The sequence below is a fragment of the Neovison vison genome, chromosome 4 (genome assembly GCF_020171115.1).
Source record: "Neovison vison isolate M4711 chromosome 4, ASM_NN_V1, whole genome shotgun sequence".
Taxonomy (NCBI): Eukaryota; Metazoa; Chordata; class Mammalia; order Carnivora; family Mustelidae; genus Neogale; species Neogale vison.
The window spans coordinates 224,459,428-224,475,916 of record NC_058094.1 but is presented as its reverse complement, the minus strand read 5'-3'; the positions used below and the strand labels follow the sequence as shown (position 1 = coordinate 224,475,916).

Sequence of the window (16,489 nt, the reverse complement as noted above, 5' to 3'; positions counted from 1 at the left end):
ACAATCAAGAAAATGAAAAGTCAATCCACAGAATGGGAGAAGATATTTGTAAGTCATATATCTGATAAAGTATTTGTGTTTAGTATAAAAAGCCTTACAATTCAATAAGAAGACAAACCAATTTAAAAAAGGGCAAAGGATCTTAACTGACATTGTTTTAAGCAAGGTATAAAAACCACCAATAGACATACCATTAGTCATGAGGGAAACAAATCAATACCACAGTGAGTAACACTTCATACCCAGCAGGATGGCTAGAATCAAACCCATAATACCAAGTGCTGGTCAGAATGTGGGCAAACCGGAACCCGCACACACAGCTGGTGGGAAAGCAAAATGGTATATATAAAATAGTTATGCAAGATGGTTAAGCCTGGAGCTACCGTGTGACTCAGAAATTCCATTTCTGGGCATCTACCCAACAGTATGAAGACATACATGCATACAAACACTTGTTCGAGTGTTTGTGCAGGTATTTCGAGCAGCACTATTCACAACAGCAAAGAGGCAGAAACAACCAAAATGTCCATCAACTGACGGATGAGCAAAATGGGTTTGCAGTTGGTGTAGTACCGTATGGCCACAAACATGAATGAAATATTGATACATGCCACGGCACAGGTGAAGCTGGAAAACGTTATGGTAAAAAGAAGACAGCAGCCCCAGAAGAGCACGGGCATTAGTCTGCTGAGGCGGTCATAACCGAATACCAAAGACCGGGGTGGGGGGGGGCTTAAACAACAGAAATTTAATTTCTTACAGTTCTAGAGGCTGGAAGTCCAAGATCAAGGCGCCATCAGGATTGGTTCCTGGTGAGATCACTCTTCCTGGCTCGTAGATGGCCACCCTTGCCTTGTCTCCTGTCTCCATGGCCTTTCCTGTTTCTGCTTGGAGATAGCACTCTCTGGGGTCTCTTCCTCCTGAGGATACCAACCTTAAGGGCTCTGGGCCCACCTTAGGATCTCATTTAACATCATTACTCCCCCAAAGGCCCAAACTTCAAACATCATAAAACTGAGGAAATTTAAAACACGTGAATTTGGAGGATACACAATTCTGCCCATAAAACCAAGTATTATATGATTGCATTTATTCCAAAATGTTCAGAGTAGACAAATCTATTACGACAGATTTAGAGACAGAAAACTAGGGGTGGAGAGAGTAAGAGGACGGTAGCTAAAGGGTATAGGGTCTGTGAGGTAATGAAAATGGTTCTAAAACTTTCTGTAGTGACAGTTAAACACACTCGAATATATTAAAAACCCCTGAAAAACCACTTAAATGGATGAATTGTAAGGCATGTGAGTTATTATCTCAATAAAGTCATTATTAAAAAATTCAATCCAATCCTAATCTTAACCCGGGCAGTTTCCAGAAGAAGCCGACAAACTAAATATAAGATTTATAGAGAAATGCAAAGGACCTACAATAATTGATGCAGGGGGAGACAAAGTTGAAAGACTTATACTACCCGACTTCTAAGAATTTTCATGATGCGACAGTAATCAAGAAAAAAAAATGAAGATAGCAATATGCCACATGAACACAGATGCAAAAATATTTCATAAAACACAAACCAAGTAGTAAGATAGCATTCCTTTAAGATGGTATATAGATCAATGAAACACAAGTCTAGAAACAGAACCACACTTACACTAACACTTTAACAAAGGCCCTAAAGCAATCTACTAGAGACAAGTCTTTTCAACAAATGAGGCTGAAATAAAAATGGATCTCCTTGGGGTAGAAAAATTAACCTCAAGCCTATCTCACACAATATACAAAAGTTAACTCAGGATGGATTACAGACCTAAATGTAAAAGCCCAAACCATGAGGCTTTATGAGGAAAACCCCTTATCTTTGTGACCTAGGGGAAGGCTTCTTATAGGTCGCAGAAAGCAGTAAGTGTCCAAAAAAAAAAAAAAATTAAATTAGGTTTCCTCAAAATAAAGAAACATTTGCTCATCCAAAGACACACCATTTAGAAAAGGAATAGCAAGCCTTGGACTGGGAGAACCATTAGCAAAACCTATGTGACAAGACACTGGTCCCTTAAATACAGAAAGAACGCTTACAACTCAATGATGGCCTACAAAGGAAAAGGACGCTGGAATATGGGGATCATCTGTAACTGCGCTTCTGCGACGGGGGGCCTGGGGATTTGGGTATGGCCCATATGCACCTCCTGGTAATTTAAAGCTGGATTTCTTCATGCCCGGTACCCATGGTCTTAATTCTGGCAACATTCACGATGGGTCCCTGGTCTTCCAGCTCCAACACCGACGGGCTGTGCTCTAGACCAACTGGACAATACTACTGGAACTTGATTCTGCTCCCTTAAATTCAGTCCACAGGCATGGTTATCTCTTAATTCTCTGTATATAGAGATTTCCTAATTTCGTTCCTGGTACTGCTCTTCTCATTATCTTGGGCATTAGAGATTTAGCATAGTCAGTTCTGAGAAATGATTTTATATTCTCTTTATAGAAAGATATTGCAAATTTTAAAAAAAATATCACCTGTTTTTCTCCAGAATTTCTAACAGTCAGACATTAGGCCTCCTGTGTAGTTCTCAGTCTCCAAAGCTTCGTGTCCTTTTATTTTAATTTCTGCTATTCTTTTAGCCCTATTACTTTTCTTTTTAAAATCTGAGTTATCATCTGAACTATGGGTTCTTTCTTACGGCATCTTGTTCTTAATTTACTACTGTAAGAAGAAGCTTCTTCTATCTGACAATGCTGACTTCTAAACATTTTCTTCTGTTCCCTGTATTATCAGCTTTTTCCTGTTCCCTTTTGTTCCAAGTTTGTTGATCCTGTTCTTTCACAGAACGACTCCTCCTTTGTACTCATCCCGATAGGTGTGGAAACCCCAACTGGAAACGGCACTGGCCTGCGTGAGAGCCGGCCACCTCACGGCTGCCTCCTAGCAGGCCAATAAATGGGTCTGCTTTTCAGGGCCGTTCATTCTTCCAGAGAGCTGCCCGGTCTCTAGCTTTGCCACTAGGATTTTGATATGGAACTGGGGCCTCATCACTCTAGATGCTTCCTGTCGTAGCCAGTGTTGCTAATTCCTACTTAGGCCAACCTCTAAGGCTCCTGTCTTCTGAGATGGTCCCATGCCAGGTATTCTAAATACGTGGTCTGTCCTTGGGAGTAGAGGGAGATGATGGGCTTTTAATTTTACAGATTTGGGATCTCTCCGTCATCTCCCAAGCACTGGCCCGTCTCACACTACCTCCTGCCACACCAGAGGCTTCAGATCCTGAGCCTTCCCAGTCCTGCAGCAACAGTGGCTTTCCTGCCATGTCTGGCTCTGCGTACCCTCTAAACCAAGGCTTCCTAGATCCTCAGAATCCGTAGGCTGCCTCCATCTGCCTTTCAACTTCCAAAAATTTTTTTTCCTTTTTCGTGTTTTTAAATTCCAGTTAGTTAACATACAGTGTAATAGTTTCAAGTGTAGAATTTAGTGCTTAACTTACATACAGCACCCAGGACTCATCACCTTAAGTCCGCTTTCCTTTATTTCCCCCTCAAAAAAAAAATCTGTTCAGTTCTCACCTATGGTGTTTATTCTCTTCCATCCTTCATCTTCATTGATCTTCAAATCCTTTGACTATTGTTTTAGTGAGGTCATGAATGGGAAAGGCAAAACGTAATTTTCGTCTGTAAGCAGAAGCCCAGAAATTGGCTCCTTTTGTTTCCTATTTCTATTGCGACTACCACAGTTCAGAACTTATGCAATATCCCACATGGATTACTGCTATTAAGACCCAACTGGTCTCTTGCTGCCTGTGATTTCTAGTTTTAATCCCACATGGTTTCCAGATCAAGCCTCCTAAAATTTGTTGATATCATGTCACTGATTCTCAAATCATATACCCAATCTGTATGAACCTCCACTTTCAAAAACAAAATAAACTACAAACTCACATGGTTTTCAAGGTTCACTAAAATGTGGCATCATCCTTTTATCTAAGCCAGTTAACTAACCAATTCATCTAGTTTTGTTTTTTTTTTTAAGATTTTTATTCGCTTGACAGAGAGAGACACAGCAAGAGACGGAATACAAGTAGGGTGAGTGGGAGATGGAGGAAGCAGACTCCCTGCCGAGCAGGGAGCCTGATGCAGGGTTTAATCCCCAGACTCCAGGATCACGACCTGAGCCAAAGGCAGTTGCTCAACTCACAGAGCCACCAGGCGCCCCATCTAGTTATTTTTATACTACAATTCAGGCCAGCCAATGCCATGTCCTCTACAAGTGCTACTTCCCGCTTTCTCATTCATCTTTCTCCCTCGAACCAAAATTGGCAAGAACTTTGTCCCTTCTTTTCTCTGTATCTCTGGTCATCCTCTGAAGTCCACTTAAATTGTACTGGTTCATGGAACTCTCCAACCTTGCCAGAGTCGAACTCTCTCTCCCTCCTAGCTCCCATGCAGTATTACCTGTCTATACAACTCATCACAGACTTTGTAATTAACAAAATGAGACCATCAAAATATCCCATCATAAATATTCCATCACTCACACCCCACGTGCACCAACACATCATCTTCCACTTCATTGGGTATCTGAAATTGATTATAAGAATACCTGAACCATAACAGAAAAAATTTAAAAAAAAAAAAAAAAAGCCAGAATATCTACAGAACAGGAAAATAAAATAGGATACAAAATCGTAATATCTAAGCCAGAATCCTAAAACTTACCTAAACAAAGCAACCTGCATATGAATTACAGAAAAAATATATATATTACCTATCTGGAGGGCTATCTGCCAAAAGCAATTTTGCTTTTATACTACCTTCAGCATTTCTAACAGCATTCAGGTAACACAACCCACTGCTTGCCTGACTCCTCATTCTGACTGATGTACAAATATTATCAGAGCAGCTGAGGAAAAGAACAATAAATTTTAAAGACAAACAATAAATTTGTCTCTAACAAAGGTGCTTGTCTCTAGACGACACAAGAACAGCTACGAATGGTTCGCTATAAGCTCGAAATGGGGTGTAGTCAGGAGACATCTCTGTTCTCTCACAGGGATGGATCAATTACCAGGGAACCATTTGCATTTAAAAAAAAAAAAACCTACAGATGCATGTTTACTTACACTTGAGGATGTGTTTGTGTTAAAGGTGATTTTTAAGTTAATATAAACATCCATTTTCTGTGTGTTTGTATGTGTGTGTACACGTGTGACTGTGTGCAGGTAACACACAGAGAGATGTGCCCAAGAAAGCAGCTACAGGGACCACTGGTGTGCCCAGACTCTAATCGAAGGTGGAAGGAAAGGAGATGTACTTTTCACCACGTGCTTTTTTGGACTTCTAAATTTTACAGAAGGACTACTGACCCGAAAAACAAAAATTCCATTTTAAAAAGCCCCCCAACAGATCTTCTCTTGGGTTCGTGTACTTCTTCCTACAGGTAGATGTGATCCCCACAGCAAGTGGCGGTGTCCAATTGCGGAAGAGTTCAGTCTAAAGTCAGGCTATTCCTCATGAAAACTGCTGGCCCAGGGAGCCCCTGCTTGCTGTTTTCGTGAAGAGGAAACCGAAAACAAAGCTGATATGGAAGACAGTAGTAATAGGTGTACTTTTTTTTTTTTTTTTTTTTTAAGCGAGGGAAGGGAAGGGAGGGGTGAGGGAGAGGGAGAGACCATCCTCCAGCAGACTCCTGGCTGAGCAGAGCCTGACGCGGGGGCTCCATCTCATGACCCCGTGATCACGACCTGAGCCGAAGCCAAGAATTGGATGCTTAACAGACTGAGCCACCCGGGCGCCCCTAGGTGTATACTTCCGAGGGAACAGCAAACCACCTCTTACCAAAACAATGGCACGGACGGAGCTTTGCATCAAGGCTGAGTCATCAGAAAGACAAAAACCATGGCCCACCCACCGGGACAGACTGTATGTAGCTCTGACAACACAATCTTCAGTCTGCGATTTTTTATCTTAGCTTTGAGTTAACCATAGTATGTGAGGAAATGTTATCAGAAATGGATAAAGCAGATTCTTCGTGTGTCTCAGAAGCTACTGGAGAGAAGTCCTCTAACCAGGGGAACTAGTCTTCCTTGAGTCTCCCTTGAGTCCGACGTGAGGACAGACACTATCAGAGTATTTCGAGTGCAGCATCTGGAAGGGAGATTAATCCATGTCGAAAGAAGGACTCTGAAATGGATGCACTCCTCAATGACCGGCTGTGGGTTTTTTCCTGCCGTGGGGAAACCACAGCCCTCAGGCTTCCAGGTGCTTCCTCACAGCATGAAATGGGGCTCCTCGTGTCACTCCGCTCCCAGAGACCACATCTGCCACCCGCCGTTCCAACACATGCCCAACTCCGTGTTAATGTAGCACTGACTTTAGATGAAGAGTAGAAAAACAAAATAAATATGACTAACATTTGGAAGAAAATGGGTCACATCTAAAATTATTTTTAAACCAAAACCAACTAATAGACTATGAGGATAAATTAAATATAGGAATTAAGAGGAAACCATCAAGAGGTAAAAATAAACTAAAAATCTAAGAGACAGCAAAACAGAAGCTCCATTCAGGAGTCAGTGGGTTAGTTGTTTTATACTAAGGAAGCCAGAGTCTAACAAACCTACGTATTTGACTTTTAAGGCATTTGAGAGTCTTTTCAAAAAGTTCTCTGGAGTTTCTCTGGCAACACAGCCAAAGGCGGAAAGTAGACGAGGACCCGAGCAGACACGGGGCCCCTCGGCAGCGGCAGGTGGTGTGGCACTTTGTGCTAAAGAGCTAAGCCCGGTTCTGCCCTCAACACAGGCCATACTCTTCCGTCCCCCCAGACCTCCCCAACCACCCGCCAAAGCATCCTTCTGCACGACTGGTAGGGACAAGTCGCTGAAAGAGGTCATATCCGACGCGGTGGGATCTGACTTTGCAAAGCCCCGCATGTGCACGCTTTCCTGCAGACGTTTCCAGAGCCCTTCCCTGCCGCCGGGACTGTCAGGATGGCTCGTCTCCCGCTGCAGGAGGCCCTGCACACATCCAGCGGTCGGACTGTCGGCATCTGGGGCAACGGGGAGGGGCTCCAGTGCCTTTCACCCCCAGCACCCTGCCTTTCACTTACACGCATCTGGGGAATCTCTCCACGATGTTCAGTTACCACCAAACTCAAACCATTTTCATCTTCCAAAAGAAAAATCAACTCAATTTGAGAAGCAAACTAAACAGATCTATTTTCCACCAACGCTTCCTACAAACTGGAACTTCCAGTGTAATTTTAAGTAGTTAACTTGTATTAAAATCATTTGGAAAGACTACGCTGAAAGTTGCCTTAAAAATACTTTCTATCTTCACACGTCCACACACGTACCACCTGCACAATACGCCAGGGCCCCAAGACCACCTGCCACTTGGTCCAGCTGGTCTGTAAGTCCTGAGAGAACCGGGTTCTCAGGAGGCTGCTGTTGGGTAGGGCTCTGAAAAGGGGTGGCCCATGTAAAACAAATCCACACCCACAGCATATTTCAAAAGCAATGTCTGCCTGCAAGTGACTGCAATGAACATAAATAGGTTGGAAAATGCTCCAAGTGTTCTAAGAAGGTGTGCTAGGAGTCAAATGTAGAAGGACGGGCGCCCGAGTGGCTCCGTCGGTTGAGGGTCAGACCCCTGATTCTGGCTCATTCGGAGTCCGGTCCACGCTCAGCTTGAAGAGTCTCTCCTCTCCCCCTGCTTCTGTGCGTGCTCGCTCTCTCAAAATAATCAATAAATCTTCAAATTTAGAAGGGAAAAACTTGAACAAATCAGGTTTATACTAATAAGAAACAAAAAAATTGCTTCCAGAGGCAACTAAATGCAGTATAATTCTGTGGGCTCTCTCTCAAAGATAAACACAATTTGTCAATCCTGAAAACTATTTTAATAGTATAAAGTCAGCAGTGAAAGGTAGAATTTTACAAGCAAGTATAACTAGGACTTAAATTTCATCATGAAAACAAATTAAATAAACTATACTTTAGTATGTATATTCTACACTGAAAATCTAAAATGCACAGAAGAGCATTTAAAACTTATCATCTATAAAAAAATCTATCAGGACACCTGGGTGGCTCAGTCAGTTAAGCAAGCAACTCCTGGTTTTGGCTCAGGTCACGGGATCTGGTGTCAGCTTCTCGCTCAACATAGAGTCTGCTTGAAATGCTCTCCCACTTCCTCCCTGCCCCTTGTGTGCACTCAATACATAAATAAATCCTTAGAAAAAGTACCATCTATAAGGCCAGCACCTATGGAAGGCTACTTCCAATATGGTGCCCTGTTGTTTCTCAGAAGCAGAGAGCGTGTGCTGAGGGCGCCCAGGGCATGTACCAGTTTGTATCCTGCTTCTCCTTGGTACAGACACTATGACATGCCAATGAATACTCCTCAGTGTATTTTTATTGGCTGCTTGTAACCTTCAAATACCACTTTTCATCCTTAGTGATGAATACTGAGGCTGTTTTCCACTGTTTCCTATTATTAGAATGTTTCTAACAGCCTTGCACATACAATTTGAATGTCACTATTTCCTTAGAATGAAGTTAGAGATTAAAACAAAACATTGGGCCAAAGTACATTTGGGTCTTTGTATTTCTGAATTTTTCTCCAGAAAGACCCCAGCAAACTAACATTTCCATCTCACTACAGGAACTCCACCTCCCTCCACTCTTTGCCAACACTGGCTATAATCATTTCTTTTTAAAACTTTCCAGTTTTGGTATTAGAAAACAATTTTTTAACAAGATTTTACTTATGTGAGAGAGAGAAAGAAAGCATAAGCAGGGGGAGGGGAAGGGGAAGAGGCGGGCTCCCTGCTCAGTGGGAGCACAACAAAGGGTTCGATCCGGGACCCCAGGATCATGACCTGAACCTGCGGCAGATGCTTCACTGACTGAGCCACCCAGGCACTGCTAATTCTTCAATTATGAGGTGGGATATTTTCTCATTTGCACTTCTTCTATGAATCAGTTGTGTCCTTTATGGCTTTACTTTCAAAGCATGGATAAATATATATGAGAACAACAGCTTACATTTGGAAAAATTATACCTTTATGTTTACGTTTATTTGATGTAAACCATGTTTATTAACTTAAGCAAAACATCTCAACGTTAAGACTACTAACAACAACAAAAAAGTACAAGATGAAAATGTCCAGGGTGCCTGGGTGGCTCAGGTCACCATCTCAGGGTCTTGGGATCAAGCCCTATGTGTGTGGGGGGTTTTCCTGCTCAGCAGGGAGTCGGCTTCTCCCTCTTCCTCTGCTCCACCCCCACCACTTGTACTCCCCCCCTCAAATAAATCAATCAATAAAATCTTAAAAACAGAACAAAACAAAACCAAAAAAAAAAAAAAAAAAAAAAGAAAGAAAATGTCCAAATGCATTCGTTAGGCTAGCTGGTTATTTCCATCAGATCATCATGGATGTACTATGAAAAGAATTTGCTATTTTTTTGGCTTGATCTGCTTTTCCGTGAAATTTTGAGTTTCTATAATAGACACATTTGCTACAGGCAGGCCAAGGGAGTGGAAAGGCCACCACCTGGCACACCCGCCAAGTGCCCACAGCTCCCGGGGGACAGCCGGCAAGGGGCTAAGCGTGTGGCGCTGAGAAGAGCGACGGCAGCAGCCGGGACCCGCCGGCACAGCTGGCAAGGACGGAGCAGCAGGACCAGCGTGTCCGGGCATGTCCTCCCTGCAGAGCATGCGCTGCAGGTGGCCCGGGGCTCCGATTCACTCCGGGTGACAAAGTGCCCCCAACTCCGGGGATCATGAACTGTGTCACGGAACATCGGGAGGGAGATTAAGCATGAATCCTGAGCACATGGACGCAACCTCTGCAGAGGTACGCAGCCGAGACTCAGAAAATAGGACTGATTCCCAGCAAACTGGCTGGGGAAAGAGAAGTCTTTCAAAAAAACAGAATAAACTATTTCAGCCCACAGCACTACAGGGTTTAAGAAACCAGAAACTTCAACACTGATGAGAACTTACAGGCATAAGGAAAAAAAAAAGACATCAACGCACAGGTTTCTTTCATCCAAGGCAAAAATCACGATTTGAGTGTATACTGACCAAAATAAAAAAGGATTTTGACCTAGAAATGAGAGGCAGGAAGACGTGGGGCCTGGCAAACACAGACACTTCAACCACCTGGCCCGGCGGGCAGACCCGATCACGTCGCTGCACCACAAGGACCCACACGTCACCCTGCATTCGCCAAGAATAAGGGTGTCACTGCACTAAGAAATTACATTACCTACTTCAAGGTCAAAAGAAAGAATACCTACTATTATTTACCCACCTGACTGTTACAGGCCCACCGGCACAGAATGCACTCCTATATTTACTGCCCCCCCCAAGTCACTGAATTATAAAGACAGCTGACCCCTGCTTGAACAGAGCTCTCAACTACGGGGGGTGGATTCAGCTCAAACGTGGATGTGTTTGATCAATACTGCGCAGTACTGTGAGTGCATTCTCTTCCTTAGGATTCTCCTGGTGACATTTCCTTTCTCCTACTGTATTGTGAGCACAGTAAACAACACACGGACCCATACATATGGGTCAATCGACTGTTTAAGTCATCAGTCAGGCCTCCGGTCAACAGAAGGCTATTAGGTTTTTGGGGGAGTCACGTTCCAGGCAGTTCTGACTGCACAGAAGGTCCATGCTCGTAACTCCAATGTTGTGCAACGGTCAAGTGCACAGTAGGTAAGACCTCGCAGACAGAACTGAAGAGAAGGAGGCACCGAACAGGCGGACGTACCGGGAGGGGCAAGGGCTTGAGGCTAAAACTCTAGAAGGAACATGAGGCCTCGGAGAGTGGCTGGAAAAGAAGTGGACTGAATGAGATCTTTCTGCCCGCGGATGCTCTGGGACTTTTTTCCTTTCCCAAAATATCCTTCTCTTTCCTTTGTCATTCTGAGTTAAAAAGTCAAGAAAAATGTTTACACCATATAATAAGGCTCTAAGACTATTTGCTTCGCACTCAGAAGCAGGGTACTCGTTCTAGAAAGCACGTCACATGTTTCTGCAGGGTAAACAAAGGGTAAAAATCCAGCTGTTAGCTACCAGCCAGAGTCAGGAAGGAAAAGGACCCCCCTTGTCTGACCTGGCTCTTCCCGCTCCCCTGGTTCTAACCCTTCTCCTCCAGGGACGGCTGACAAGGCCTGTCTGACCCTGAAGAGTGAGCAGTGAGGCACACAGTCTGCTCCTCCTTCTCGGGACCCAAAGCACCGGCTCACCTGAACCAGAACCGGACAGTCCCAAGTGTTAGATGTTGCTGTGCACGAGCCCGTGGGACATTACTTTAAGAGGCAATTCAGTAAGTGGTTACACGGGAGATGGAATAAACACCCGGAGAGAAAACTTGATTATCTGCTGCATCAGGCAAACTGAGGCAGGGCTCGAGCCTGCACTGGGGTTTCAGACAAGCGCCGTCTTGGAGAAGCGGAGACGTGCTCGGGAGGGAACGCACGACAGCGACACAGACACGGAAAATGCAGGCGGTGGGGCAGGGGACTCCGTGATCTGCAATACGAAACACAAGCAGATGTTCTACTGCTGCTCGGTCTCCCACAGGTCAACACGGTTAAGTCCAAAACCCTCTTCTGCGGAACCTCATGAGGAAAGTACAGGAAACACTTTGGGAAACGGGACTCCTTCCAGATACAACACATGAGGGCAGTCGGCAGGCCCAGGCAGGCTCAGGGGTCGGACTACTGAGCCGCGGAGCAGTCTAAGGCAGGCTTCCCGCTGCGGCTGCTCTAAGGGGCAAGTCACAGAAACCTCTGGAGAACCGGTTTCTGACACCAGCAGAGGGTGACCCACACCAGCCCTCGGGGGCAACGGGACCCTTGAAGAAGGTGAAGATGGCTGTTAGCACAGTGCCTGACCCATGAGACTCAAACTGTAGCGGGTATTCGTAAGCAGCTACAGACTCGAAGTAAATATTTTAGACTCAGGCCAGACACTCCACTCTTCGTAAACACATGAAGCCGTTGTTTCAGACAACACCAGAAGGAAAAGAACATTCAATGCAAGAGCAGCGTTCCTAAAAATAATTTAAAACTGCAAAACCTACATACTGTAATGATTTGTAGAATGTAAGAGTTCAGCAACTGCAGAAGGCAAAGTCTCTGTGTTCTCAGTGTTCTAAGAGCCTAACACTGTACTGGACACAGGCCCACTCTGATTTAGCAAAAAATGACATATTAAGAAATTCCCCAGCGGCAGATCAGCAATTAAATGTCCGCGGTCTCCACACCAGGGCTCCCCTGGTTGTTCTGCCACCGGAAACCCAGCCAAGGGCCCTGTCTCACCACTGGAATCACCATTTTCAGCGGCATTACATACAAAATTTTTAAAAAATGAAGGTTGTATACCTAAGCAAATCACAACCCTCTTGAGCGGAGTAAAGTCCTCTCATTTGTCAAAGATTCTATCCTTGAAGGTTTTCTGTGTCCGATGACCTAGCAATCCCACTCCGAGCCACCCACTGAAGATAACTGAAAGCACCCGTCCATCCAGAACCTACGATATTCGTAACGGCTCTGTTCATCAACAGCCAAAGGGTGGGAGCAACCCAGATGTCCCGTCACTGTGAACAAATAAACAAAATGCAGCATCCAGGGCCCCTGAGTGGCTCAGTCAGTCAGGCGTCTGCCTTTAGCTCAGGTCATGGTCTCGGGGTCCTGAGATAAGGCCCCACATCGGGCTCCCTGCTCAGTGAGTGCAGAGTCTGCTTCTCCTTTGCCCTCTGGTGTTCCCCCTGCTTGTATACACACACACACACACTCTCACACTCTCTCTTTCTCTGACAAATAAATAAATAAATAAATGAAATTTTTAAAAAAGCATCTATCCAGACGATTCAGCCATACAAATGAATGACGTGCTGACACATGATAGAACAAGGATAAAGACAAAACCCCATGGTGAGTGAAGAAAGCCCCTCTCAAAGGTTATGTATTATGTGATTCCATGTATCTAAAATGTCCAGAATAGGCAAATGCATTGAGACAGAAAGTAGATCAGTGGCTGCCAGGACCGAGGGGAGGGAGAATGGAAAGGGACTGCTAACGGGTCGTGGCTTCTTTTGGGGGTGATGGAAATGTTCCACAATTAGATAATGTCAATGCACAGTGTTAGGAATACACTAAAAATCACTTTAAAGGGGGGTGAATTTTTTCACGCCCACCCAGGGGGGCCCTCCCTGCAAAAAAGGTAAGTATGTGAGGCCTATCTCGATTAAGTTGTTGTTTTTAAACAATGAAAATGTACGTGCACACATGAACGTGTACTCTAATAACCTTTAGGTTAATTTTGAACTAGACATGTAGCTTCATGTCTATTTAAAGTAATGCTAATTTGGGGGCAAAGATTCTAAACGATCAACAAAGCGGAGGGTACCCTGGAATATCACAAAACCAAGTCTGACAATTACCGATACGTACTAGAAGTTTACACTTAAATCTCCATCGAACTAGCAACTTTATACACTACTAGAACCAGCAATCACTAGCAATCTGCTCTCTAGTGAAGGCAGCTGAAGTTTCAATTTCTTGCCCACCGAGCACATAACAGAGAGCAGGAGCTACGACGTTTATACCCTCACGACCTTTGTGGCATTCAGACAGCCCCCTGCACACACCACGAACCACATAACAAGTGAGCGAAATACTTGAATGCCATATTTGTAAAACAAGGTCCTAACTGTAAAACGTCTTGTTCTATGTGGTAATCCTTTAGAGGAAGGTCAGCCAACTGCTCCCATAAAGGGCTGGACAGCAGGTATTTCCGGCTTTTTCTGACGCAACGACTCCGCTCAGCCCCCGAAGCACGAAGGCAGCCATAGACGATACAGGAACCAATCCTCCCTTGGTTTAACCAGCACAGTCCAACAGAACTTTCTGCAATGACAGAGGCTGTTTGCCACCGAGCACTTGAAATACAGGGACCATGACTTGGGAACTGTTCATTTTAGTGACCTTAAATGTAAACAGCCACACATAACGAGTGACGGCCACACTGAACAGCACCACTGTAGACTAACCCTCAGCCGGTTCACTGCTGGTCACAAAACTTAAAAAGAGTGAATTAATTTTTAAAGCTAAAAAAAAGAACTCTGATTACAAAACAGGGTGAACTGAAAAGAGAAAACACGACCTAAAACCTCTAACAATTCGCAGATCATACTAGTAAATAACCAAAATTCTAAGCAAATTAATTTCAGCTCAGGCAGTAGGATACGTGTAGAGTTCCATGTATCTGGACTTCGCCATACTCTGTCTGGTATATACTTGCTGGATTCCAGCTCTGAGGTCGTCCCATATCTGGTCAAGGCCAATCTGCTTCAGTCCATGGGGATTCTGACTCCTGTTTGAGGACATCGTGAGCAATATTCTGAAGTTGTCCAGTGTAGCAATCCTTGTGCAAGGTACAGCTAATTCTCCATCAGATGAAAATATACAGTATCATTCCAGGTTGATTCACAGCAGCTCAGAAAGGATGTCCTTTGACTGTAGAGAATGAAATCTCATTGCAGGCAAACCTGAAGAAGAAATAAAGCAAATTAATGAGTATTTTCTTGACACCCGGGGCGGGTAGTAAGGTGCCTGCCACAGACAGAGACATTCAGTCCAAAGGCATTAGTGGGGTCCACGCTCATTTAGACAATAGTGCTCTTCCTCTGCGGAAACAAACTCATATGCTTTTATGTACAGAGATATACTTACTTAGGGATTTAGTTCGGAATCATACGAACTCACAAGAAAAGTGCTCCCAAGAGAAGCTGGGGAGATGGGACCAGGAGGAAGACAAACCACAAGAGACTCTTAATCTCGGGAAACAAACTGAGGGTTGCTGGGGGCTGAGCGGGAGGGAGGCACAGGGCGGTGGGCTGATGGACATTGGGGAGGGTATATGCTATATAGTGAGTGTTGTGAATTGTGTAAGGCTGATTTTTCACCCCTGAAGCAAATAATACATTGTATGTTAAAAAAAAAAAAGAAAAAAAGAGAGAGAGAGAGAGAGAGAAGCTGGGTGGAAGTCTGCATATGCACTACTAACACTGGTGCATTTCTTTGCCTTCGGAAAGTATCAAAACTTAAACTATAGGACTTGCCCCACATTATAATTAGAAAGGCAAAGGAAACTCCCAGAATCAGAGTTTTGCACTTTGCAAAAATGTGATGTTGGTGAGGCTGAGGTGCAGGGAAATGGTCACTCTCCTTTCAGAAGGGAATCTGGCAAGACTTATCAAAATTTAAGATGTTTCTTAAATTCAGAGACCGGGGTTGGCAGCTCAGCTCCACACCTGCCGGGTAGGAGGTCCTGGGTAAGGCACTTCACTTCTCACTTCTCTAAACTTCAATTTCTCAATCTACAAAAGGAGGCGCCCATCGTTTTCCTCAGACAGTTACTGTGGAGTTTAAATAAGACAACGCACATGCCATATTTAACACAGTAAACGCTGAACAACTAACACTGGCTATTACAAGGGTATAAGGCTACTACAAAATATAACTTCTTTTTTTTTAAATTTTATTTATTTGACAGAGAGAGAGAGAGAAATCACAAGTAGGCAGAGAAGCAGGCAGAGAGAGAGGGGAAAACTGGCTCCCTGCTAAGCAGAGAACCAGATGAGGGGCTTGATCCCAGGACCCTGATATCATGACCTGAGCCGAAGGCAGAGCCTTCAACCCACTGAGCCACCCAGGCGCCCAGGAAATGTAACTTCCAATGCCTCAGGATCTCGGTCCACAGGTCAAGGCCCTCAGGTATCCAGCACCATGTTAACTCAGTACTCCTCGGTACGCAATACTACAGGCACACCTCACGGACTGTGTCTATCACGGCGAGATGTGGAGGTTGTTAAATAAGTACTCCTACCGTAAAATTAAGGAACAATGAATTATTTTAATGGCTCCGTAAAACAGACGTTGGGAGGTGAACAGAGTCCGGGACAATAAGGATGGATTGTCAGAGCCTGCCGATTCAGGTTCGAGCTCAGCAAGTAACTTGGGGCGTCCCGCATCTTAGGGGGCACCGCCAACCTCTTGGCAGGCTAAGGCACAGTTCAGGAGAATGTAGCTCATGCGTGCGGATCAAGACGGAACTACTGAAAACTAAATCATCTCTAATATTTATAATCTAAGCTTTGGGACCTAATATTTTATGAAGCCACAATCCCACTCTAGATCCTGCAAGTATTTTACATGACCCGCTCAGAGAAGTAGGTTTAAGCGCAGAATACAAAGATCGCTAACACAGGAATTCCCTCGAGTAAAGAGGAAACCAACAACTCAGCGACTGCTTTGCAAATGTTCCCTAAATACAAGTGTGATCTGCCTTTCCTTCTATCTACCCTGCGGGGATAAGGCCAACACCCCCAACTGACAGTGAGCTTGGGGCTCAGGTGCTGCCACCTGCCACTGTTACCTACTGAAACCCGCACTCCTTCCTCGCACTTAATTTTCC

The 16,489-nt window shown here is 44.4% G+C and overlaps 1 protein-coding gene across 1 annotated transcript in view; it reads right to left on the bottom strand.

The window, feature by feature from the left end:
- Positions 1-16,489, bottom strand: part of CUL1 (cullin 1) — a 104,911-nt gene that overhangs the window by 50,940 nt on the left and 37,482 nt on the right. Inside the window, exon 2 of the mRNA XM_044246795.1 lies at positions 14,261-14,561. Within this exon, the coding sequence (XP_044102730.1) occupies positions 14,261-14,400 (140 nt within the window). The 5' untranslated portion in view covers positions 14,401-14,561. The remainder of the gene's footprint in view (positions 1-14,260; positions 14,562-16,489) is intronic.